Raw genomic sequence first — 26,209 nt, 5'->3', positions numbered from 1 at the left:
TAATTCTCAAAATGGTAGAAACGTCATTCTCACACAAATACACAATGAGAACCTTCACAAGGTAACTGTCAGGATGACAAAGTTGGTTCAAAGAATGATTTGAGAAACCGGTGTGTGTGTGTGTGTGTGTATGCGTGTGTGTGCGTACGCGCGCGCACTGCAATAACACAGCTAAGTTAGCTACAAAACTGGCTATTGCCCTGCAGGCAATAGGAGGTAGGACTCGACTCCGGAGGTGGGGCTCAGATACCAATCAGATTGAGGACTAGCTAAAACAGGGCTGGGGCAGAAGCAGTTTTCCACAAGATTTGCCAGCCAGTCTGCCATGTCAGTTTACCATTGCCATGGAAACACCTGGGAGTCACTGCCCCTTTCCATGGCAATGACCTGATGATTCAAAAGTTCCTTTCCCTTCTCTAGAAATTTCTGCATAAACTGCTTCTTGTTTTTTATGTTTTGTTTTGTTTTTTGTTTGCTTGTTTGTTTTTTAGAGACAGAGATTCGCTCTTGTTGCCCAGGCTGGAGTGCAATAGTGCGATCTCGGCTCACTGCAACCTCCACCTTCCGGTTTCAAGCGATTCTACAGTCTCAGCCTCCCGAATAGCTAGGATTGCAGGAGCCTGCCACCACACCCAGTTAATTTTGTGTATTTTTAGTAGTGAAGGGGTTTCTCCACGTTGGCCAGGCTGGTCTCAAACTCCTGACTTCAGGTGATTCACCCAACTCGGCCTCCCAAAGTGCTGGGATTACAGGCGTGAGCCACTGCGCCCGGCCCTAAATGGTTTTTTAATCTGCATATAATGGAAAGTGGGTATAAATATGACTGCAGAACTGCCCTGAGCTGCTGCTACTCTCTGCCTACAGAGTAGCCCTCCTTTGCAGGAGCAGTCACCGAGCTGTAACACTGCCTCTTCAATAAAACTGTTTTCTTCTACCTCTGGCTTGCCCTTGAATTCTTTCCTGGGCAAAGCTAAGAACCCTCACCGGCTAAGCCCCATTTTGGGGCTCACCGGCCCTGCATCAAGACCATTACCTTTGGGATTATCATTATTATGTCATTCACATCTCTACCATACAAAAACCCTTTGCATCTTATCCATGTTTGATAGGTCAACATCTGACATTACAGACTCTGAGAGCTAATCTAGAAAAATAAGAAAGAGAAAATTCTATTCTTCTAGAATGGCATTTATCAACCAAGATTCCAAAGAAAGGACTGAGCCCTAATGCCCAGCGCATTCTCTGTTGATAATCAATCAACTTCTCTCCTCGGAAACTAGAATGGTGGTAGTTGTGTACTATCTGTGGGAGAGTTGAAAAAATAATCCCTCCAACCATTTTCTGTGTTCCAAGAATGGAGTGACCCTGATTTCTCAGAATTATTTTGCCCTGTTTCAAAGTTTTGGATAATTTTTCTTTTCTTTTTCGTTTTTTTGAGACAGCCTCACTCTGTCGCCCAGGCTGGAGTGCAGTGGCGCGATCTCAGCCCACTGCAACCTCCACCTCCTGGGTTCAAGCAATCCTCCCACCTCAGCCTCCCAAGTAGCTGGGACTACAGGAGTACACCACCATGCCTGGCTAATTTTTGTATCTTTAGTAGAGACGGGGTTTTGCTATGTTGACCAGGCTGATCTCGAACTCCTGACCTCAAGTGATCCACCCACCTCAGCCACCCAAAGTGCTGGGATTACAGGCATGAGCCACCACGTCCAGTCAAAAAATTTTTCTTAAGAAGGAAAACTAAAGATGTTTAGTTTTTCACACTCTATAATGGGAGACAATTCAGCCACAGCAACTTGTACCTTCAGTATTAGAGGACTCACCTAGGAGAAAAACCTGATTAAAATGCTCTGAGTAGGAAGAGCTTTAGTGAGAACTTGAACCTCATTCAACATCAGGAAATTCACGGGGGAGAGAAGCCATGTGCACCTACAACATGAGGGAAGAGGGCTTCTGTGGGTTCAACTCTCCTCAGTCACCAGAAGGAAAAGTCCTTGTTACAGAGAAATCCTAGACCTGCTCCCAGTGGGAAGAGGACTGAATTCACAATCTTACTGTGATTGAACATCTCAACACCCACACTAGGGAGAAATTCTGCAAACATCCTGATTAAGTCAGTTTCAGCTCCAGCTTCAGCAGGCAGGGGAGACTTCACAAAGCAGACATCCTTTAAATGTCCAGAGTGCAGGAATGGCTTTGGCCAGAGAGCTATTATAGACCGCTGAAGGAGGTAGACCCACAAGCTGGGAAAACCTCTCCACTGGGGCTTTTTCACCCCGGAACTTTGGCCTACAAAGCATTGTACTCTTGCAGCTGGACCCAGAATATTCCCTTTGCTGTCTGCTTCAGGTTAGCCTCTAGTATGTGCCAGTAATTTGTAAGGGTTAATAAAGAATTTTGGGGTCAAACAGACTTGGTCCACATCCTGGCTCTGTCACTTACTGGCTTTGTGATATTAGGTAGATCATTTAATTTCTCTGAGTCTCATTTTGTTAACTTGTTTAAGATGGGATTAATGTAGCACCTACTCCATAGGCGATGAGAATTAGGGAGAGGATGAAAGTAAATGCGTGGTGAGCACTCAGTGAATGAGGTTGCTTTCCATTACCTTCTTTTCCTTTGGCTGACCCATTTCCCAGGATCCACACGCTCATGTTCCGTTTGAGCCCACCAGCTTGAGCACTGGGAATGGAGAAGTGTTGTTTTGTGTGCAGCTGTTCAAACGATGGCTCTGATGTTATATAACTTTCCCATGGTTTAGGAGGTTCCCAAGTGGCTTCAGAGAATAAAGCACGAAGCTGGGGAAGACTCTTTTTGGGTCTTGTCCAAGTACCCCCGAGGAGACACACAAATATTCTCCTGTTTCTGTCCTTGGTCAGTCCCTTAGAGTAGCAGTTCTGGTGCTAGCAACAAACTTTCCTGAATGCTCCAAATACAGTTAGAGGATAGGCCTACAGTAAGATGATGATGGAGCATCATAGCTATATTAGGTCATCAGAGGTAGCCTCTTTGTTTTGCAGAGGAGGCAGAGTTATCAGATTTAGCAAAAATACAAAACGTCAATTATATTTGAATTTCAGATACACAACAACGACAACAAAATTTTTTACCATAAGTATATTACAATGTAAGCATTTTTACCATAGGTATATCTCAATGTAAGCTTTTTTTTTTTTTTTTTTTTAAAGAGACAGCAAGCATCTCACTCTGCTGCCCAGGCTGGAGTGCAGTGGCATGATCAATGCTAACTGCAGCCTCGAACTCCTGGGCTCAAGGGATCCTTCTGCCTCAGTCTCCTAAAGGGCTGGGATTAGAGGTATGAACCACCAGGCCTGTCTACTTCCTGTGTTTTATCTGGCAATGCTGAGAGGACAGGGGAAAGCAACTTGCTGGCTCACACAGCCAGCCACGTCTATTGTGGAGCACTAGTCACAAACACATACACCCCAGCTTTCAAGTTTTTAAATATCTATTTATTTACTTATTTGTTTTTTGAGACAGTCTTGCTCTGTCACCCAGGCTGGAGTGCTGTGGCGCAATTTCAGCTCACTGCAATCTCGGCCTCCCAGATTCAAGTGATTCTCTGTGCTTCAGCCTCCCTAGTAGCTGGGACTACATGAGCGCACCTGCGCCGCCCAGCTAATTCTTGTACTTTTAGTAGAAACGGGGTTTCCCCATGTTGGCCAGGGTGGTCTCGAACTCCTGACCTCAAGTGATCCGTCTGCTTCGGCCTCCCAAAGTGCTGGGATTATAGGCATGAGCCACCGTGCCCGGCTAGTTTTTTTAATTTTTAATTAAGGTGAATGCTTGCTGAACTGGGTGCCTCATATCCCTCGTCTGTTATACAAAGGACTACTGATTATGGATCTCTACCAGCAAAAATAGCAGAACGCCTACAGGGCACAGGGGAGATGGGAGCAGAGATTAGGCTTCGGAATACTTCTCAAAATGAGAGTGATCAGGGCCCGACATTTCACTGCTTTAAGGCTCAGTTTCTTAACTATCAAATGGGTACAATGGCGCACAAAGGGTTACGTTGAGGATTAACGGAGATGAGCAATTTCCAAAAAGTTCATTCCTTTAAAAACTGCGGAGCACATTTTGTGTACATGCTGTTTTTATTGTTACTCATGAAGACGCGGGGGAAGCTTTGGTTGTGTAAAGCTGATAACTGCACCCAAGCCTTCCCGTTCACCCCACCTACCAGGGGATTTGGGCTAAATTCCTGGCCTGGCTCACAAAGAAAACCAAGCGGTCAGTCCCATCCCGTCCCATCCTGATTTACAGGAACTCACACCAGCGATCAATCTTCCTTAATTTGTAACTGGGCAGTGTCTTGGGCCAGCCAATAGCTAAGACTGCGCTCCCCCCGCACCCCACCCTCCCTGACCCTGGAGGACTCTACTCAGTCTGCACTGGAGCTGCCTGGTGACCAGGAGTTTGGAGTAGGTTTGGTGCTGGGCAGGGGTGGGGAGTAGGGTGGAAAGCATGGAGTGAAGAGGTCTAGGGAGCAGGTCTCCTCACCCCCGCCTTCCGGCCCGCCTTGATCTCAGGGGTCTCTACAGGCTTGCTTCCACCTGGGATTTCTGCCTCCTCCTACCCCAGCCCCTCCCGCCTCAGGCCTGTTGTGCTCAGCCCCCCAGGACCTCCCCTCCCCCACGCCTCTGGCCTCATTGTTTGGTTAAAGCAGGACCCCCCCGCCCCTCACCTCCCCTCCGACTGAACAGATGGACGGAGACCCGGGCCCACGGGGAGAGGAAGGGCCAGCCGGTGCCGGGAAAGGGAAGCGGTTTGGGGAAAACAAAACAGAGGGAGGAGCCAGGGAGAAAGTGGCCCCAGGAGGGAGGAGGAGGGAATTCGCTAAGAGGGACGGGGGCCTGGGACGGAATGGGGGCGGGCCCCCGGCGGGGTGGGGGCCCCTGGGCTCCCAGGCTTGGAGCTGGCTCGGATACTGGCTGGCTCCACAGGTCCGCTGACGTCGCCGCCCAGATGGCCTCCAGGCTGACCCTGCTGACCCTCCTGCTGCTGCTGCTGGCTGGGGTATGTGGTCCCTTGTGGGATGGGGGACGGGGGTGGAGACGGGAACGGGGGATGGTGCGGGGTGCGGGCCGTGGCTGAGGATTAACCCTTCAGGCCCCGGATAATCAGGAGAGCTCCTCTTGGGATCAGCGAGTGTGATCCTTGCTCACGCACTCGTAGATGGTGGAAAGAGCTCAGGACTCAGACATATGTAAGTTCTAATCTTGGCGGGCCATGTAGGAGCTGCTCTGTGTGGTCCTGAGGAAGTCACTTTTCTCAGCCTACTCCTCTTGATTTATAAAATGTGGAATAAACAGATCCCACCCTGTCCACTAAACAGGCTTGGCAGGAGGACCACATAGGGCAAGGATATGGGAAGCATTTTGTGATACCAAAGCAAGAGTTTGCTGTAGAAAAGAGCTGTGGGGGGGAGAGGTTTGGCTGCTGTGACAGGCGGTGGTCCCAGGCTAGGGCCTGTGAAGACAGGGAAGAATGGTAGCAAACATACCTGGGTCTGGGTGGGAGTCAATAGCAGTGAGAGGTCCCAGTGGTCTGGGAGGTCGTGGACTAGAAAGAAGGCTAAGAAGTGTGGGATCCCAGGAGAAAGGTAGGTAGGGGTGTGTGTATGTGCGTGTGTGCGTGCGCAAGTTGGCATGACATACTCAGCAGATGATGTAGTTATGAGCAGGGAGTTTGGACTCAGAGACCTTGTTTTGACCCCTAGCTGTTTCTCCCATTTCTGTGAGACCCTGTACTAGCTAATATGTGTCAGCATCAGTTTCTCTACCTGTGAAATGGGGCTAATGCATGGTTTCTCAGTGGAGGATCTGTTGACACTGGGGCTGGATAATTCATTGCTGAGGGGCTACCCTGTGCATCTTAGGGTGTTTTGCAGTATCTCTAGCCTGCATGCACTAGATTGTGGTAGCATCTTCCCTGCTGTCTCCCTATGACAACCAAAACTGTCTCTAGACATTGCTAAATATCCCCGGGGAGTCAAAATTGTTTCAGAGCTGCTGGCCTATACTACTTATGGCTCCCTCCCTTCCTGCCTCCCTTCTTCCCTCCTTCCCTTTCTTTGTTTCCTTCCTAATGTGTATTGTTTTTCCACCCCCACTAATGGGTTGCAACCCATAGTTTGAAAATTTACTGTTCTAAATCCAGGAGCACAAGTTGAAATGTCTGTACTAGCCAAGCAAGTGAGTCAAACAGGTAGATATTTACAGGAAATTGCAAGAACATAGATAAATGGCAATTAACACTCAATTTCACTGTTTGGAAAACAACTTCCTACAGGGCAGTAATTGGTCAGAGATTACAGAGTCCCTGACTATCCCTCATCTTCTGCAGAGCACATTCCTGTGCACCCCCACCCTCACCCTGTATCTCCCCTTCTCTGAGGAATTAGTGGTGGTGGTTCCAAGACAGGTTCCTCATCCGCCACACTGTCAGAAATTACTCTCTTGTACAGGACATTTTCCACATCCACACCTTCTCTAACTGCTTTGACTATTTTAGAGGACTGTGCCTCGTAGTAAGAAAAAAATGAAACTCAGTTTCTTGAACCACAGGATAGAGCCTCCTCAAATCCAAATGCTACCAGCTCCAGCTCCTGGGATCCAGAGAGTTTGCAAGAGGGAAGCGAAGGGAAGATCGCAGTGGCAAATAACTCCAAGATGCTATTCATTGAATCCATCCTGGAGGCTACCAGCTTGCCAACAACCAACTCAACAACCAATTCATCCACCAAAATAACAGCTAATACCACTGATGAACCCACCACCCAACCCACCACCCAACCCACCGCCCAACCCACCATCCAGCCCATCCAACCAACTACCCAGCTCCCCACAGATTCTCCTACTCAGCCCACTACTGGTCCCTTCTGCCCAGGACCTGTTACTCTCTGCTCTGACTTGGACAGTCATTCAACAGAGGCCATGTTGGGAGACGCTTTGGTAGATTTCTCCCTGAAGCTCTACCACGCCTTCTCAGCAATGAAGAAGGCAGAGACCAACATGGCCTTTTCCCCATTCAGCATTGCCAGCCTCCTCACCCAGGTCCTGCTCGGTAAGACCCTGACTGCATTCTCTCCAGGTCATTTGTTGGACACTCCCATAAGGGTCACCAACCCAGACACTTACAGAGCCGTGTCTCTGGGAAGAAGCTGTAAAAATGGGCTATACATTGGGGGTGTAGAGGGAAGTATCTTTTCATTCTTGAACATTCTATCATTTAACAATGATTTAATAGGCAACCCTATTGCTTGTAAAACCCTGTGACTATACAAGAACATATAAAACAAGGTCCCAGCCACTCACCATGTTTCATGGCAAGGAGAGGTGATAAGAAAGATGAAATCAAGCACAGTGGCTCACGCCTGTAATCCTAGCATCTTGGAAGGCCAAGGCGGGTGGATAACCTGAGGTCAGGAGTTCAAGACCGGCCTGGCCAACATGGTGAAACCCTGTCTCTACTAAAAATACAAAAATTATCCGGGAGTGGTGGTGCATGCCTATAATCCCAGCTACTTGGGCAGCTGAGGCAGGAGAATTGCTTGAACCTAGGAGGCAGAGGTTGCAGTGAGCCGAGACCGAACCACTGCACTACAGTCTGGGTGACAGAGCGAGACTCTGTCTCAGAAAAAAAAAAAAAAAAAAAAAAAAAAAAAAAAAATCATCAGAGATAGACCTAGAGTAGATGTGGTTAGTACTGCATTCTAGCTCTGTGACCTTGGGCAATTCACTTTAACCTCTCTGAGCCTTGAGTCCTCCTGTGTAAAATAGTGATGATGCTATCTACCTCAAAAGATTAATAACCAGAAAGCTGGGCCGGGCGCGGTGGCTCACACCTGTAATCCCAGCACTTTGGTAGGCTGAGGTGGGCGGATCATGAGGTCAGGAGTTCGAGACCAGCCTGACTCACATGGTGAAACCCCGTCTCTACTAAAAATACAAAAAAAATTAGCCAGGTGTTGTGGCGGACACCTGTAACCCCAGCTATTCAGGAGGCTGAGGCAGGAGAATCGCTTGAACCCGAGAGGTGGAGGTTGCAGTGAGCTGAAATCACACCACTGCAGTCCAGCCTGGGAAGACTGAGTGAGAGTCTGTTTCAAAAAAAAGAAAAAAGAAGCAGATAGCCTAGCGTCTGACTTAGTGAGAGGTCAAAAAAACGTAAATCCTCTGCCATCTTGAGGGATTACTGTCAAGTCCCATTGGGTAATTACCCTAGAAAATGAACAAACAAATTACTACAAGCAGTGGGGAGAGAGCTATTACTCCCCAGAGAGAATTCTAAAAAGGCTACAGAATCTTTCTTGGCTGGGCACGGTGACTCACACCTGTAATCCCGGCACTTTGGGAGGCCAAGGCAGGAGTTTGAGACCAGCCTGGCCAACATGTTGAAATCCCATCTCTACTAAAAATACAAAAATTAGCCAGGCATGGTGGCGCATGCCTATTGTCCCAGCTACTTGGGAGGCAGAGGCGGGAGGATTGCTTGAACCTGGAGATTCAAGTGAGCTGAGATTGCACCACTGCATTCCAGCCTGGGCAACAGAGCAAGACTGTCTCAAAAAAAAAAAAAAAGAGAGAGAAAGAGAGAGAGAACACTTCCAGCTCAGATGATCTGTGACCCCTCCGAAGCAGGGAATACCCTCCATTCCAGCCTGGTCCCCAACCCTCATTCCCAAGGAAGGCCCCCCGACTCATCCTGCAAGTATCTTTCATGTCTGCCTTTTGTTGCAGGAGCTGGGGAGAACACCAAAACAAACCTGGAAAACGTCCTCTCCTACCCCAAGGACTTCGCCTGTGTCCACCAGGCTCTGAAGGGCTTCACGACCAAAGGTTTCACCTCAGTCTCTCAGATCTTCCACAGCCCAGGTGAGTGCCCAGGAAGGGGCAGTGTCTGCAGAGGAGGGTCCTGAGAGGACTCTGAAGGGGAACCCAGCACTGGGAAAAGAAAGGACAGAGGGAATGTTGGAGCTACAGTATCAGGGATGGACTGCGGAGCAAGTGAAGACCTTGGCAGGAGCATCAGGTCACTGCAGGAAGTGGATTGTTCTTCTAGTGAGACCTTAGGCAAGTCTCTGGCATTTATCAACTGCTTTAGAATAAAAATAACCAGGCAGGTATGGTGGCTCACGTCTGTAATGCTAACACTTTGGGAGGCCAAGGCCTTCAAGACCAGCCTGGGCAACATGGCGAAACCCCATCTCTATTTAAAAAAAAAAAAATGTTGGGGGTAGGGCTAGGCGTGGTGGCTCATACCTGTAATCCCAGCACTTTGGGAGGCCGAGATAGGTGGATCACCTGAGGTCAGGAGTTCAAGACCAGCCTGGCCAACATGGCAAAACCCTGTCTATACCAAAAATACAAAAATTAGCCCGGCATGGTAGCGGGCGCCTATAATCCCAGCTACTCAGGAGGCTGAGGCAGGAGAATTGCTTGAACCCAGGAGAGTGAAGGTTGCAGTGAGCCGAGATCATGCCACTTCACTCCAGCCTGAGTGAAAGAGCAAACCTCCCATCAAGAAGAAAAGGAAGGAAGGAAGGAGGGAGGGAGGGAGGGAAGCAGGGAGGGAGGGAAGGAGGGAAGGAGGGAGGGAGGAAGGGAGGGAAGGAAGGAAGGAATGGGAAAAGGAAAAGAAAGAAAGCAGGGAGGTAGGGAGGAAGGAAAACGAAGGAAGAGAAAGAAAAGGAAAGAAAGGAAGAAAAGTAAAGAAAAGGCCAGGTGCGGTGGCTCACTTTGGCAGGCCGGGGCAGGCGATTCATGAGGTCAGGAGGTCAAGACCAGTCTGACCAACATAGTGAAACCGCATCTCTACTGAAAATACAAAAAATTACCCAGGCGTGGTAGTGTGCGCCTATAATCCCAGCTACTCGGGAGGCTGAAGCAGGAGAATCACTTGAACCCAGGAGGTGAGGTTGCAGTGAGCCAAGATTGCGCCACTGCACTCTAGCCTGAGCGACAGAGCAAGACTCCGTCTCAAAAAAAAAAAAAAAAAAATATGGGGTAGGCAGGCCAGGTGTGGTGTCTCCTGCCTGTAATCCCAGCACTTTGGGAGGCTGAGGTGGGCTGATCACTGGAGGTCAGGAGTTCAAAACCAGCCTGGCCAACATGAGGAAACCCTGTTTCTGCTAAAAATACAAAAATTAGCCAGGTGTGGTGGCACGTTCCTGTAGTCCCAGCAGGATAATAACTTGAACCCGGGAGGCAGAGGTTGCAGTCAGCCGAGATCGCACTACTGCATACCAGCCTGGGCGACGGACCGAGACTCTGTCTCAAAAAAAAAAAAAAAAAAAAAGAATAAGAATACCCATATGCATTCATTAATAGATAGGGCTAGAGGGCTAGCGAGCTATAGACATAAAAGAGACAAAAAACTGTTTTGCTAATTTTTCGGTCAAAGGAGTCTTGGGACTCTCATTCTTTTTATTTTTGTGTTATGTGACTTTGTTATCATTTTACATGTATTACGTTATTAAGTAGGTAATAATGATAATAGTAATAATAAACTTACAAAACGATCTAATGTAGTTGTTTTCCGACTTTGTTCCTCAGAGCCCTAGGGCTTTGCAAAGCTGTTTCTGGAGTCATGGTGGGAATGGGGTGTGGGGAGCCTCAGCGGTGGGGAAGGCTTCACTACTTCCTGTGAGAGGACCAGCTGGGCTCTGAGCTCCCCACCCAGCCTCATCCACGGCCCATTTTATGCTGTGGGCTTCAGACATGCCTTTGTTTGAAAGTAGTTCTGCTGCTTTAAAATGTTTGATAACCATTACACTAATCTACCCACCTCCCTTTTTGAAAAAAAGGAAAACTTTTTTTCAAGCTGTTTTTTTTTTAAAGCTATAAAAACAATACTCAGGTCTGGCGCACTGTGCCTGTAATTCCAACACTGAGAGGCTGAGGTAGGAGGATTGCTTGAGGCTAGAATTTCGAGACTAGCCTCTGGGCAACATAGAGAGATCTCATCTCTACAAAAAATTTTAAAAACTGGCCAGGTGTGGTGCATGCCTGTAGTTCCAGCTGTGAAGGACTGAGACAGGAAGATTGCTTGAACCAAGGAATTCAAAGTTAGAATGAGCTATGTTTATGCCGCTGTACTCCAGCCTGGGTGACAGAGTAGGACCTTTGTCTCTAAAAAAATAAAAATTAAAAATTAAAAAAAAACTCACCTATCACCCCATCATCTAAAAAACACCCTCTTTTAGATGTGGGAAAAACATGGCTCAGAGGTGTTCAAGAAATGTTGCATTTATTTATTACTTACAAAGCTGTAAGTCAGCTTTATCCCGCTGTCTTGCTAGGTTGGTGAAAAATGTAACAGCATTCAATATGTTAGGGCTTCTATCCCCATCTAGCTGTACCCTGGAGCTGTGCCAAGCAAGGTTCTTGGTCTTATGTTGTACGTAGGCGCCAGCAAAGCCTGGGAAAATACCTCTTTTTTTTTTTGAGACAGAATCTCACTCTGTTGCCCAGGCTGGAATGCGGTGGCGCCATCTCAGCTCACTGCAACCTCCGTCTCCCAGATTCAAGTGATTCTCCTGCCTCAGCCTCCCGAATAGCTGGGATTACAGGTGCCCACGACCACATGCCCAGCTAATTTCTGTATTTTTAGTAGAGACGAAGTTTCGCCATGTTGGCCAGGCTGGTCTTGAACTCGTGGCCTCAAGTGATCCTCCCACCTTGGTCTCCCAAAGTGCTGAGATTACAGGCGTGAGCCACCATGCCCAGCTCGGAAAGTATCTTTAATCTACTTAGTCCTAGAAAAATTATCTTTTGAGTGCTTTTTTTTTTTTTTTTTTTTTTTTTTTTTTCCAGCGGACTGAAGGCTTTTGGAGAGCAAAAGCCAGAAAGTTTTAGGCCGGGCGCGGTGGCTCAAGCCTGTAATCCCAGCACTTTGGGAGGCCGAGACGGGCGGATCACGAGGTCAGGAGATCGAGACCATCCTGGCGAACACGGTGAAACCCCGTCTCTACTAAAAAAAATACAAAAAACTAGCCGGGCGAGGTAGCGGGCGCCTGTAGTCCAGCTACACAGGAGGCTGAGGCAGGAGAATGGCGTAAACCCGGGAGGCGGAGCTTGCAGTGAGCTGAGATCCGGCCACTGCGCTCCAGCCCCAGCGACAGAGTCTCAAACTCCCACCGAAGCCAGGAAGCAGAATATGCCATGCCAAATTAAGGGCAGAAAAGAGGAAAAATATAGGCAAATGGAATTTAATATCTCAAAAAGATTATCTTGCAGAGCCACAGTAACATAGCAAGCTGAGGCAGCAGAGGCTTAGGGCTACTTCTCTGATTCCTGGTTCTGAGTTTGCCTTCTTGGGCCTCATTTGCCGCATCTGTAAGAGGAGTGGGCTGGACCGCTCCACCATGCCGTGTTCACTAGAGTGAGCAGATAGAGCCATAGGAAGCATGCTCACTCTCAAATCTTGCTCATGGAGAGGAACGATGTGTTCAGGGGACTCATGCCTCCCTTTCTCCACATACCCCCAGACCTGGCCATAAGGGACACCTTTGTGAATGCCTCTCGGACCCTGTACCGCAGCAGTCCCAGAGTCCTGAGCAACGACAGTGACGCCAACCTGGAGCTCATCAACACCTGGGTGGCCAAGAACACCAACAACAAGATCAGCCGGCTGCTAGACAGCCTGCCCTCCGATACCCGCCTTGTCCTCCTCAATGCCATCTACCTGAGTGGTAAGGGGGCCCTTAGCCAGTTGGTCTTCCCATTCTGGATCCTTCTTCCCCTCCTGGCTTCAAAGCCCACCTAACCCCAAGTTCTACAATCAGATCTCAATGTCCCTGCCCCACCCTTTGCTCACAAGGCTTTTGTCTCCTCTTCATCCTTTTCCTACGTGCATTAGAGCACCTCTCCCACCTCTTCCCTCTAGCCAAGTGGAAGACAACATTCGATCCCAAAAAAACCAGAATGGACACTTTTCACTTCAAAAACTCGGTTATAAAAGTGCCCATGATGAATAGCAAGAAGTACCCTGTGGCCCATTTCATTGACCAAACTTTGAAGGCCAAGGTAAGTTCTTAACCTTTCCTTCTCCTGTTTGAAACCCACTTGAGTCTGCTGACTTTTTTTTCTGCTGTCATCCCATCATTTTGGGGTACATGCTTACAAATCCATCATTTCTACTCCTTCCATCTGTATTTCCACCCTATCTTTTCTCCTTCTCCTTTCTCTAGCCTTGGCCAAGGCAGGCATTGTATATTTTAGGCTGGAAACAGGATTCTCAAGTTTCTTCATGCATCTCTGCTACATTGAATGGCAAAATGTGAGTTGTGTTCCTATTCTACACATCTGTTTCTTTTTCCAGTCAACTCATCAGAAGACCCTGGTGCTTAGCAAGTCCTGTGTGTATGTGTGTATGTGTGTACCTGTGTATAGCATACATATACATGTGTACACGTATATCAGTATATCGTTGCATATGCATATATGTGGTAAGTGCGTGTGTGCACATGAGTTCAATGACTTAAGTGCATTAGCAGAAATTGAACAATTTAGTTTGGTGAGTAGGGAGCGAGAGAAGACAGAATATGGAGCCCAGAGGATTCCAATTGGTAAGCTATCTCATGCTCAGTTACCAGATATTTCCACCTTTTTAGCATGGCAAAACACAGACCTGTCACGATGTCTCAGTACCTGGCTAAGAAACCAAGGCTCTGTTCTTGGAACATGCTAGGCTTGGTTCCGCATTGGGAGCTTTCCTTAGCTTTTCTTTCTGCCTGGATCCCTCTTCACTCAGATCCTCACATAGCTTGTTCCTTCTGGTCATTTGGGTGTCAGCTCAGATGTCACCTTGGTGGAGAGGTCTTCACCCCTTAAAGTAGCCTCCTCCTCACCCTGTAATATCGCTGCTGTTTTATTATATTCATGACATTCATCATCATCTGAAATTATGTCATTTATTTGCTTATTTGATTAGGATATTGTCTGTCTCCCTAAGATATTGTCTATCTACTTGAATACAGGAACTGTCTTGTTTCCTTCTGTATCTGTAGTGCCTAGAACAATGCCACCTATCATAGGTGCTCATTCAATGTTTGTTGAATAAATGAATTAATGAAATAGAGGGTGCCAAAGGGAGCTACTCACTTAGTAAAAGTGGCTGGAAGACTTCAGAGAGGAGGTTTTTTTTTCGAGACAGGGTCTAACTTGGTTGCTCAAGCTGGAGTACCTTGGCACGATCTCGGCTCGCTGCAATCTCCGCCTCCCGGGTTCAAGCAGTTCTCATGCCTCAGCCTCCCAAGTAGCTGGGACTACAGGTGCCTGCCACCACACTTGGCTAATTTTTGTATTTTTATTTATTTATTTATTTATTTTTTTGAGACGGAGTCTCACGCTGTTGCCCAGGCTGGAGTGCAGTGGCGCGATCTCGGCTCACTGCAAGCTCCGCCTCCCGGGTTCCCGCCATTCTCCTGCCTCAGCCTCCTGAGTAGCTGGGACTACAGGCGCCCTCCACCGCGCCCGGCTAATTTTTTGTATTTTTAGTAGAGACGGGGTTTCACTGTGGTCTCGATCTCCTGACCTTGTGATCCGCCCGCCTCGGCCTCCCAAAGTGCTGGGATTACAGGCTTGAGCCACCGCGCCCGGCCTAATTTTTGTATTTTTAGTAGAGATGGGGTTTCACCATGTTAGCCAAGCTGGTCCTCAAGTGACTCCTGACCTCAAGTGATCCACACCTTCAGCCTCCCAAAGTGCTGGCATTACAGGCATGAGCCACAGTGCCCGGCTGAGGAGGCTATTTTTGACTATTCTTTGCTCACTTATTTATCCACTCATGTACTTATCCACCCATCTATCCATCCCTATCTAATGTATTTGACCATTCATGACTCATTTAGCAGAACCAGGACAGCGCATATAAGGCACAGAAGAGTGAATGTATGTGACAGGTCCAGGGCATTGTTCAAATTCAAGATATGTGGAGGGAGGTATAAATACGAGATTTTTTCAAATCAATTGGAATAGCTATTTAATCAAAGCCATAGATGTTAGGTAGAAAGTAGGAATTAAGAACTTAACAAGTTAGGTTTAAATGTAACTATTTGAATTATAAGAACCAGTATTTCCTCTGTAGAAAGGTTATTAAAGTCTCACACAAAACTCTAAACCAAAAATCATTGTAAAAATCCCTTAGGATAGACTGTTGTAGCCATTGAGGTGAGGTGATAGGGTGAGGTAAGCATTCTGGACATATAATATCGTTAATAAATATTCAAATACAAAGGAGGTATAATATGAAGAGTAATTTCTATCTCCCCAAGCCAATATGAGTTTTGTCTGTTTGTTTGTTTTTCTTTTGAGACAAAGTCTTATTCTGTTACCCAGGCTAGAGTGCAGCGCACAATCCCAGCTCTCTGCAACCTCTGCCTCCCAGGTTCAAGCGATTCTCCCGCCTTAGCTTCCCCAGTAGCTAGAATTATAGGCACCTGCCACCACTCCCAGCTAATTTTTGTATTTTTAGTAGAGACGGGGTTTCACCATGTTGGCCAGGCTGGTCATGAACTCCTGACTTCAAGTGATCGGCCCACTTCGGCCTTCTAAAATGTTGGCATTACAGGCATGAGCCACAGTACACAGCCTGAGTTTTTTTTTTTAAGCCAAAGGAGGAGTACTTTTGTGCACAAAAACCACTATTTAGAGTTCCTTGGGTTTTAAACAGATAATTAATTTAATGTATTGACAAATGCAAAATTAAAATTTTACTTATGCCTTTTAATTTTAAGCTGAACTTCCTACATTAAGAGTAGGGTGGGCCGGGCGTGGTGGCTCACGCCTGTAATCCCAGCACTTTGGGAGGCCGAGATGGTTGGATCACGAGGTCAGAAGATCAAGACCATCCTGGCTAACACGGTGAAACCCCGTCTCTACTAAAATACAAAAAAAAAAAAAAAAAAAAAAAAAATTAGCTGGGCGTGGTGGCGGGCGCCTGTAGTTCCAGCTACTCGGGAGGCTGAGGCAGGAGAATGGTGTGAACCCGGGAGGTGAAGCTTGCAGTGAGCCGAGATCACGCCACTGCACTCCAGCCTGGGCAACAGAGCGAGACTTTGTCTCTTTGTCTCAAAAAAGAAAAAAGAGTAGGTGATTTGGCTGGGCATGGTGGCTCATGTCTGTAATCCCAGCACTTTAGGAGGCTGAGGCAGGCGGATCACTTGAAGCTAAGAGTTTGAGACCAGCCTGGCTGACATGGTGGAACTCTATCTCTACTAAAAATACAAAAATTAACTAGGCATGGTGGCGCATGTCTGTAGTCCCAGCTACTCAGGAGGCTAAGGCACAGAATCGCTTGAACCTGGGAGGCAGAGGTTGCAGTGAGCCAAGATCACGCCACTGCACTCCAACCTGGGCAACACAGTGAGACTGTCTCAAAACACAGACAAAGAATAGGCCAGGTGCAGTGGCTCATGCCTATAATCCCAGCACTTTGGGAGGCCGAGGCGGGTAGATCACCTGAGATCAGGAGTTCGAGACCAGCCTGGCCAACATGGTGAAACCCTGTCTCCACTAAAAATACAAAAAATAAGCCGGGTGTGGTGGTACACGCCTGTAATCCCAGCTACTTGGGAGGCTGGGACAGGAAAATCACTTGAACCCGGGAGGCGGAGGTTGCAGTGAGCCGAGATCGTGACACTGCACTTCAGCCTGAGGGCCAGAGTGAGACCTTGTCTTAAAAAACAAAAAACAAAAGAATAGGGTTTTTAAATAAAATTTTATAAAAGAATAGTGTTTCTTAATAAAAATACTAACTCTCATTTGTTCTTGAATTAATTGCCATATTGAATAAACTCCTTTAAACCATTTGTTCTGTCTACAAACATAATTAATATTCCCATAAGCATTTTAAGCTCCCTTTACAAATTTAATATGCCCGATTTTCTGTTTTCTTTTATTTATTTTTGTAGTTTTACCAAATAGGGTCTTTATCACCCAGTCTGGAGTACAGTGACACAATCATAGCTTATGTAACCCAAGCTCCTTGGGATGAAGCAGTCCTCCCACCTTAGCCTCTTAAGTAGCTGAGATTACAGGCATGAGCCACCTCACCCAGCTGATATCCTTTTTAAACACATCTAATACCTGACAGGTCATAATTACAACTGTGCTTGGCCATATCATCCTAGCACCTAAGGCTCACTTGTAAACTGAAAATTAAATTTGAAGAGTGATTTAACTTCTAGCCAACATTCCAATATCATTCTCACACTTAATGAAATTATCCTACAACTTTGCTTAAAAGCATAAAACTAGCATGTCAGATTCTCTTAAAACTTACAATCACTATTTTAAATAACAAACATACAGGTCACCCTGAACTTAACACCTGGTTTTAGCATGATGAAGTTGCTTTCTTTTGTCATTCCCATACTAAATTCTAAATCTTCCTGGCACTTAAGGATATTTACCCAAGGAAGGGGGTGAGATTTACCAGCTCAGGTACACCGAGGTTACTGGCTTGAAAATTCAGGACCACAGCATGATACATTTTTGTTCAGAGATTCAAGGTTCACACATAGGACCTGACGGGCACATGCTACTCAAATGAGTATATCCAACTTGAGTCCTGTGTCAACAGGGACCCCATGTCCATCCTCTTCAGCCGAAATTGGCTTACAACCTACTTTTTCTGGGCTATTCAGGTTCCAACAACTGATTGCTTTCAGTTAACTTCTTTATTGCCCAGTTGAATTCTGCATTCTTCTAGATTCTTTTTGTTCTTTCAGCCTCAATCATAATACCATTTAATGACAGTCTCATATCCTATTAGACTAGGGTTTCTCAGCCTTGGCACTATTGACATATTGGGTCAGATAATTCTTTGTCCTGTGCATTGTAGAATTTAGCATCATCCTTAGCTTCTACTCACTAGAAGCCAGTAGCACTGTGTGCACGTCCTCCCTGCCCACTGCCAGCTATGACAACCAAAATGTCTCCAGAAATTACCAAATGTCCACCGAGAGGCAAATGCACTCTGAGTTGACAACCCCTGTATTAAACCCATGGGCCCTGCACTTCTTACAACTTTTGTCTGGTCACCAGTTGAAAGTCCTTCTTTTTTTTTTTTTTGAGATGGAGTCTCACTTTGTCGCCAGGCTGGAGTGCAGTGGCGCGATCTCGGCTCACTGCAACCTCCACCTCCCGGGTTCAAGCGATTCTTCTGCCTCAGCCTCCTGAGTAGCTGGGACTACAGGCACGCGCCATCATGCCCAGCTAATTTTTGTATTTTTAGTAGAGATGGGGTTTCATCATGGTGGCCAGGATGGTCTCGATCTCTTGACCTCGTGATCCACCTGCCTCGGCCTCCCAAAGTGCTGGAATTACAGGCATGAGCCACTGTGCATGGTTGAAAGTCCTTTTAATAGCAAAGTGGAAAGGTAGGCTAAGACCAGCCTGTGAACAATCTTGAATGCCATACTGATATTTGTACCTAATCTCATAGGCAGTGAAGAGCCGTCAGTAGTTTTAAAGAGGCTGACCTGATAACTCGGGTGGTTCAGTGTGCATGCAATATACTACATGCACAACACATTTGGCAGGAAGGGAATAGGGCTCAGAGAAATCAAATCACTTACCCATATTACATAGCTCGTCAGTGGTAGAGTCAGGGTATAATTAGAATCTCATGCTTCTTCCTCTACCTCTCCCCAGCACAGAGTTAGATCAGCACTGTTCACCCAGCTGGTATCCCCATTTCGTGGTAAAGCCTGGAAGCCTAGGTCTGACTGCTGCTTGTTGAAATACAGACTGTGGCAGCAGACTGCAGGACAGCCTTGTGACACAGAGGGTAGGGCCAGGAGAGAGCTGCGGTAGGAAGACTGTTAAGGTGCATCTCTTATTTTCTAGGTGGGGCAACTGCAGCTCTCCCATAATCTGAGTTTGGTGATCCTGGTACCCCAGAACCTGAAACATCGTCTTGAAGACATAGAACAGGCTCTCAGCCCTTCTGTTTTCAAGGCCATCATGAAGAAGCTGGAGATGTCCAAGTTCCAGCCCACTCTCCTAGTACTGCCCCGCATCAAAGTGACGACCAACCAGGATATGCTGTCAATCATGGAGAAACTGGGTGAGCTCTGGCAGCTTGGGGTTACTCCCAGGCCATCAGAGGAGAAAGGGGGGATCCCTAAGATGTAGTTCGCATTCTCTAGAGTATTTTTTACATCCATAATCTCAGTTTGTTCTGCAACCCTGCAAGTTAGAAGGGTAGGTGCTATTATCCCATTGGATCATTGTGGAAATGAAGGCCCAGAAGTTTTATGTGACTTACCCAAAGATTCCATGATTTACCCTTGAGCTAGTCAGAGGCAAACTAGAATACTGATCCAGGTCTCCAGCTTTCCTGAGGTTTTTCCTATGGTTCCTTGTGACACAGGCAGTGGAACAGTGGTACAGATAATTCACCAAGGTGAATTATGGATGCTTCTTCCCCAGACATGTTTCAAAACAGTCAACCACACCATTAGATATGCAAGAAGCTATCTGGAAATGCAGGTCTGGAGGCTTCTGAGTTTACGAGAGGCAACAGAGACTCCATTTTCTTTTTTTTTTTTTTTTTTTTCTTTGTCTTTTTTTTTTTTTAGGTGACAGAGTCTCTCTCTGTCACCCAGGCTGGAGTGCAGTGGCGCGATCTCTGCTCACTGTAAGATCTGCCTCCTGGGTTCATGCCATTTTCCCGCCTCAGCCTCCCGAGTAGCTGGGACTACAGGCACCCGCCACCACGCCCAGCTAATTTTGTTTTTGTATTTTTAGTAGAGACGGGGTTTCACCATGTTAACCAGGATGGTCTCGATCTCCTGACCTCGTGATCCACCCGCCTCGGCCTCCCAAAGTGCTGGGATTACAGGCTTGAGCCACCGCGCCCGGCCCAGAGACTCCACTTTCTAACCTTTGTTTGTTTGTTTGTTTGTTTGTTTGTTTGTTTGTTTGTTTGTTTTTGAAATGGAACTTCGCTCTGTCACCCAGGCTGGAGTATAGTGGCATGATCTTGGCTCACTACAACCTCCACCTCCTGGGTTCAAGTGATTCTCCTACCTCAGCCTCCCAAGTAGCTGGGATTACAGGCACCTACCACCACGCCCAGCTAATTTTTTTGTATTTTTGGTAGAGATGGGGTTTCACCATGCTGGCCAGGCTGGTCTTGAACTCCTGGCCTCAAGTGATCTGCCCACCTTGGCTTCCCAAAGTGCTGGGATTACAGGTGTGAGCCACTGTGCCCAGCTTCATTTTCTAACCTTTGATCTCATGTCCAACCCTGTCACTTCATTTCTTGTTAGAGAACTTGACTACCTAATGCATGATGCCATTTCCTTGTATATGCCATCTGTATAGGAAGAAAACCTCTTTTTTATTTTCATTCAACACTGCTGGCCACCAAATAGGTGTGGGAGTGTTTTCTAAGCAGTTCTCCAGTTCTCTGGGAACACCAACTAGGTGTCCTACAATTGAATCCAATTCTAACACTCTACCTGGAAGTAACATCAGATCCCACGCAGTTTAAGGGCTCAACCCCACCAGATTTCCCCCTGTTTCCAATGTCAGTTACAAGACCAGGTTGTCGTCTGTGCATCAGACCAACCAGCTATAATTTGGAGGTTCCCACGACTCCCTGTAAGGGTTTCATCATTTGCTAGAATAGCTGACAAAACTCAGGAGACACTTACATTTACTGGTTTATTATATAAGGGATTAAGTAAAAGATGCAGATGAACAGCCGGATGAAGAGATACACAGGGCAAAATCTCGAAGGGTCCTGGGCCCAGGAGCATCTATCCTGTGGAGTTTGGTTTGCTACCTTCCTGACACATGTATGTGTTCACCAACCAGAAGCTCTCAGAACCCTGTACTTTAGGAGGCTTCATCATGTAGGCATGATTGATTATTACCCAATCTCCAGCTCCTCTCTTCTCCCAAGAGGATGGACAGAGGGGCTGAAAGTTCCAAGCTCTAATCACACTTAGTCTTTCTAGTGACCAGCCCCCATCCAGGAGCCAGCAGGAGTAGCCTCATTAGCACAAAAGGCATTCCTATGACCCAGGAAATTCCAAGGGATCTAGTAACTCTGTGTCAGGAACTGGGATCTGAGACCAAATATTAGATGGCCTGATATTTGGAGCTAAAGATGCTCCTATAGCATATTTTCCCATTATTTCACAGCATCATAGCATTGCATATAACCTCATTTTTTCATATATGACCTATCTCTGATCTGTTACCTCACTTCCAAGGTCCTGGGAGACAAGGAGACAATGACATCATTTTTCAGGGTTGTTTTGGGGATGGGGTGCAAGGCCTCTCACCTTGAGAGAGAGTGGCAGTGTTGGGCCCACTAATAGAGGATCCCATGAACTGGACCAGAGGGTAGAGTATGTAATCTGGCAAACAAGGAAAAAGGAAGAGAGCACTGGGACTCAGGATGAACCCAGAGAATTCAGGACAAAGGTCTCCATCAGCTGAGGGTTTCATGCCGACCTCTGACTCTGTTTTTCTCTGGTTTTGCCCTAGAATTCTTCGACTTTTCTTATGACCTCAACCTGTGTGGGCTGACAGAGGACCCAGATCTTCAGGTTTCTGCGATGCAGCACCAGGCAGTGCTGGAACTGACGGAGACTGGGGTGGAGGCGGCTGCAGCCTCTGCCATCTCTGTGGCCCGCGCCCTGCTCATCTTTGAAGTGCAGCAGCCCTTCCTGTTCCTCCTCTGGGACCAGCAGCACAAGTTCCCTGTCTTCATGGGGCGAGTATATGACCCCAGGGCTTGAGACCTGCAGGGTCAGGTTAGGGCGAGCGCTACCTCTCCAGCCTCAGCTCTCAGTTGCAGCCCTGCTGCTGCCTGCCTGGACTTGGCCGCTGCCACCTCCTGCCTCAGGTGTCTGCTCTCCACCAAAAGGGCTCCCTGAGGGTCTGGCCACCCTTGGCTTCTATTAGCCCTTCTCCATGGCCCTGCCATGGTCTCCAAACCACTTTTTGCAGCTTTCTCTTGTTCAAGTTCACCAGACTCTACAAATAAAACCTGGCAGACCATGACTTTCTCGGCTTTGCCTTTGTTGTTTATTTTTTATTTTTTATTATTTTTTAGGCAGGGTCTCGCTCTGTCACCCAGGCTAGAGTACAGTGGTGAGATCATGGTTCACTGCAGCCTTAACCTCCTGAGCTCAAGCAATCCTCCCACCTCAGCCTCCTAAGTAGGCAGAACCACATGGGCTTACCACCATGCCCAGCTAATTTTTAAATTTTTTGTAGAGACAGGGTCTTACTATGTTGCCTAGGCTGGTCTCCAACTTCTGGGCTCAAGCAATCATCCTAACACAGCCTCCCAAAGTGCTGGGATTGTAGGCATGAGCCGTCACACCATACCTCTCCCTTGCCTTTGAATATCAGCTGCTTCAATATTAAAGGACAAGAGCTCCCATGGTTCCTGCATCAGCCAGCTATTGCTGTATAATAAGTTACATTAAACTTAGAGGCTTCAAACAGCAACCGTTTGTTATTTCATGTAAGTTTCAGAGTTGACTAGGTAGTTTTGCTGATCTGGGCTGGACCTGGCTGATCTTCCCTGGGCTCATTCATACATCTGTAAGGTATAGTTGTTAGGTTGGTTAGGGGATGACTGGTCTTCTGTGGCCTCAGGACATCAGGACAACTTGGCTCTTCTACACGTCTCGTATGTTCTCCCAGCAGGCTACCCTGTAATGGAAAAGAGTAAAACAGGCAGTCTCTTTTTCACACCTCTGCTTGTATCAAGTTTACTACTGTCCTAGCAGCCAAAGCAAATCACAGGACCAAACCTAGAGTTAGACTGGAAAAGCACTACAAAGTGACAGGGCAAAGAGTCATTAACTGAAGACTATTAATGCGGTCCATTTCTTACAGCCCCTGTCTTGCTTATTTGTCTGCAACAACTCTGACAACAACAATAACAGTAGCTAACATTGTTGGGAACATAGACCGTCTACTAGGACTTTTGTAGGCATTTAATCTTCACAATAAATTTATATGGTAAATTCAGAGAGGCTAAGTCTTGTTCAAAGTCCTGTAGTTAGGAAATGATGAAACTGAGATGTAACAGCACTTCTTATGACTTTTTTTTTTTTTTTTTTTTGAGACGAAGTTCTGCTCTTGTTGCCCAGGCTTGAGTGCAATGGCACGATCTCGGCTCTCTGCAACCTCTGCCTCCCAGGTTCAAGTGATTCTCCCGCCTCAGCCTCCCAAGTAGCAGGGATTACAGGCATGCACTACCACACCTGGCTAATTTTGTATTTTTAGTAGAGATAGAGTTTCTTTTTTTTTTTTTGAGGCGGAGTCTTGCTGTGTCGGCCAGGCTGGAGTACAGTGGTGCAATCTTGGCTCACTGCAACCTCCACTTCCCGGGTTCAAGCAGTTCTCCTGCCTCAGTCTCCCAAGTAGCCGGGATTACAGGCGCCCGCCACCACACCCGGCTAACTTTTGTATTTTTAATAGAGATGGGGTTTCACCATGTGGGCCAGGCTGGTCTGGAACTCCTGACTTCAAGTGATCTGCCCACCTCGGCCTCCCAAAGTGCTGGGATTACAGGTGTGAGTCACTGTGCCCGGCCTAGTGAAAGCAAATTCAGGAAGATTCCCCTCTGCTTGGGGAGATCCTGACACGATGAAGGTGGTGCTCAGCACTAACCTGAATTGTGAACCAACAAGGTCAGGAGGTGGAAGGTGATTCTGACCCCTGTGGGCACAGGACCTTGCAAATCTCTTTGACTCTTCCAATCATGCTGAGCCAGGTAATGTTCCCGTTTGTGAAATGAGGAAGCCAAAACTCAGAGAGGTTAAGTAACTATCCAAAGGTCAGACTGCTGCAAATCGATCTGACATTATCCAAATTCAAATGTAGTAGGTGATTTATTTGGGCAGGCTTATTTCCTTTGTGCCCAAACTTGACTATAACTTAAATTTGTGTCTTCTTACTCCCTGCACCATGTGACCCTACAGAGCCTATCAAAGTATCTTGCACTTAAAAAAAAAAGAAAGAAAAAATACTATGGAGGCCGGGCATAGTGGCTCATGCCTATAATGCCAGCACTTTGGGAGACTGAGGCAGGCAGATCACTTGAGGCCAGGGTTTTGAGACCAGCCTGGGCAACATGGCAAAACCCCGCCTCTATTAAAAAATAACAAAATGAGCCGGGTGTTGTGGTGCATGCCTGTAATCCCAGCTACTCGGAAGGCTGAGGCATGAGAATCACTTTAACCTGGAAGAGAGAGGTTGCAGTGAGTCGAGATTGCACCACTCCACTCCAGCCTGGGTGACAGAGCGAGAGACTGTCTCAAAAAAAAAACTATGAAATGAATGATTAAATGAATGAGTTATCATATCCAGGTAGAGGGAAAGAGGAGATTCCTACCCATCTAGAAAGCATAGAAAAATACAGAAATGAAGAGAATTTATTTATTTATTATTTTTTGAGACAGAGTCTTGCTCTGTTGCCCAGGCTGGAGTGTAGTGGCTTGAACTGGTTCACTGCAGCCTTGACCTCCTGGGCTCAGATGATCCTTCCACTTCAGCCTCCTGAGTAGCAGGGACCACATGTGTGCACCTCCATGCTTGGCTAAATTTTTGTTTTTTATAAAGACTGGGTCTTGGCTGGGCACAGTGGCTCACACCTATAATCCCAGCACTTTGGGAGGCCAAGGCAGGTAGATCACCTGAGGTCAGGAGTTCGAGACCAGTCTGGCCCACATGGTGAAATCTCGTCTCTATTAAAAATACAAAAATTAACAAGGCGTGGTGGCAGGCACCTGTAATCCTAGCTACTTGTAGGCTGAGGCAGGAGAATCACTTGAACCCAAGAGGTGGAGGTTGCAATGAGCTGAGATCATGCCACTGCACTCCAGTCTGGGGGACAGAGCAAGACTGCCTTGGAAAAAAAGAAAACAAAAAAAAAAACAAAAAAAAAAAACAGGTCTCACCATGTTGCCCAAGCTGGTCTGGAACTCCTGGACTCAAGTGATCCTCTAGCCTTGGCCTCCCAAAATGTTGGGATTACTGGTGTGAGCCACCACACCCCAGATAATTTAAATATTTTCTCTCTGAAGCTTTTCTTATAAGAGGGCATGTGTCACTTTTTTTGTTTTTTTAAAACAATGAATATTTATTTTGCTTTGTTTGGTTTTTTTGTTTGTTTTTGTTTTTGTTTTTGAGATGGAGTCTTGCTCTGTCTTGCCCAGGCTGGAGTGTAGTGACACAATCTCAACTCACTGCAACCTCTGCCTCCCAGGTTCAAGCGATTCTCCTGTCTCAGCCTCCCGAGTAGCTGGGACTACAGGCGTGTGCCACCATGTCTGGTTAATTTTTGCATCTTTAGTAGAAATGAGGTTTCACTATGTTGGCCAGGCTGGTCTCGAACTCCTGACCTCAGGTGATCCACCCGCCTGGGCCTCCTAAAGTGCCGGGATTACAGGTATGAGCCACCGCACCCGGCCTGAACATTTATTTTGCTAATTAGTCATTGAGTCAGTGTGGGCATGGCAGATCTAGGGTAGCCTTAGGTATGTACCTGCTGCAGTCAGCTGGGGGTTATCTGAAGGTTTGATGAGGTTTGATTTCACTGAGCTTGCATAGGCTGTTTCACATGTTTTGGACTTTGGCTGGGATCAACCAGCTGACCAATTCTGATGCGAGTGATCTCTGGTCTTCCAGGAAGCTAGTCTGGCTTATTCATATGAAGGTTGCAAAAATCCAAGAAAGCAAGCAGAGGCATGCACGCAAGGCCTCTTGAATCTGAAGCTAGGAACTAATAGAACGTCACTTCTGCCTCATTCTAGCAGCCAAAGCAAGTAACCAGACCAGTTTAGATTCAAGGTAAGGAAAGAATCTCTACCTGTTAAGGAAAAGACCTGCAAAGTCATTCTGCTAAGGGCATTAATATAAGGAAATGTGAATAATTCTGGCCACTTTTCCAGTATACCATATGTGGTCTTACATAGTTGCAGACAACTATTAGCAACTTTCCCCAGCAACCTGCTGCTCTATTTTTCCCGGAAGAATCAAGGGATTTTGTCAGGATCATTATAATATTAGGAACACTTCGTTACATGAAGTTTCAAGTTCTTTGCCTATAAATTGAATCTTCTGTTGCTATCTCTGTGGCATATTTAACAATCTCTGGCTCTTCCAGCTGCCTGTGTCATAGAATAAATTATTATAAATAC

At 46.8% G+C, this 26,209-nt stretch overlaps 3 protein-coding genes across 3 annotated transcripts in view; 1 reads left to right on the top strand and 2 right to left on the bottom strand.

Annotated features, from left to right (window-relative positions):
- Positions 1–22,052, top strand: part of SERPING1 (serpin family G member 1) — a 437,682-nt gene extending 415,630 nt beyond the window's left edge. Inside the window, exons 2-9 of the mRNA XM_050758532.1 lie at positions 4,408–4,445; positions 4,968–5,040; positions 6,591–7,089; positions 8,766–8,900; positions 12,515–12,718; positions 12,913–13,052; positions 18,879–19,098; positions 21,534–22,052. Coding sequence (XP_050614489.1) covers positions 4,408–4,445; positions 4,968–5,040; positions 6,591–7,089; positions 8,766–8,900; positions 12,515–12,718; positions 12,913–13,052; positions 18,879–19,098; positions 21,534–21,787 — 1,563 coding nt within the window. The 3' untranslated portion in view covers positions 21,788–22,052. The remainder of the gene's footprint in view (positions 1–4,407; positions 4,446–4,967; positions 5,041–6,590; positions 7,090–8,765; positions 8,901–12,514; positions 12,719–12,912; positions 13,053–18,878; positions 19,099–21,533) is intronic.
- The window catches only part of UBE2L6 (ubiquitin conjugating enzyme E2 L6), a 622,645-nt gene that overhangs the window by 46,893 nt on the left and 549,543 nt on the right, over positions 1–26,209 (bottom strand). The window lies entirely within an intron of this gene.
- TIMM10 (translocase of inner mitochondrial membrane 10) overlaps positions 1–26,209 on the bottom strand; it is a 301,193-nt gene that overhangs the window by 67,876 nt on the left and 207,108 nt on the right. The gene's annotated exons all lie outside the window — the stretch shown is intronic.

This window comes from Macaca thibetana, chromosome 14 (assembly GCF_024542745.1).
Source record: "Macaca thibetana thibetana isolate TM-01 chromosome 14, ASM2454274v1, whole genome shotgun sequence".
Lineage (NCBI taxonomy): Eukaryota > Metazoa > Chordata > Mammalia > Primates > Cercopithecidae > Macaca > Macaca thibetana.
This window is presented reverse-complemented; position numbering and strand designations above follow the sequence as displayed.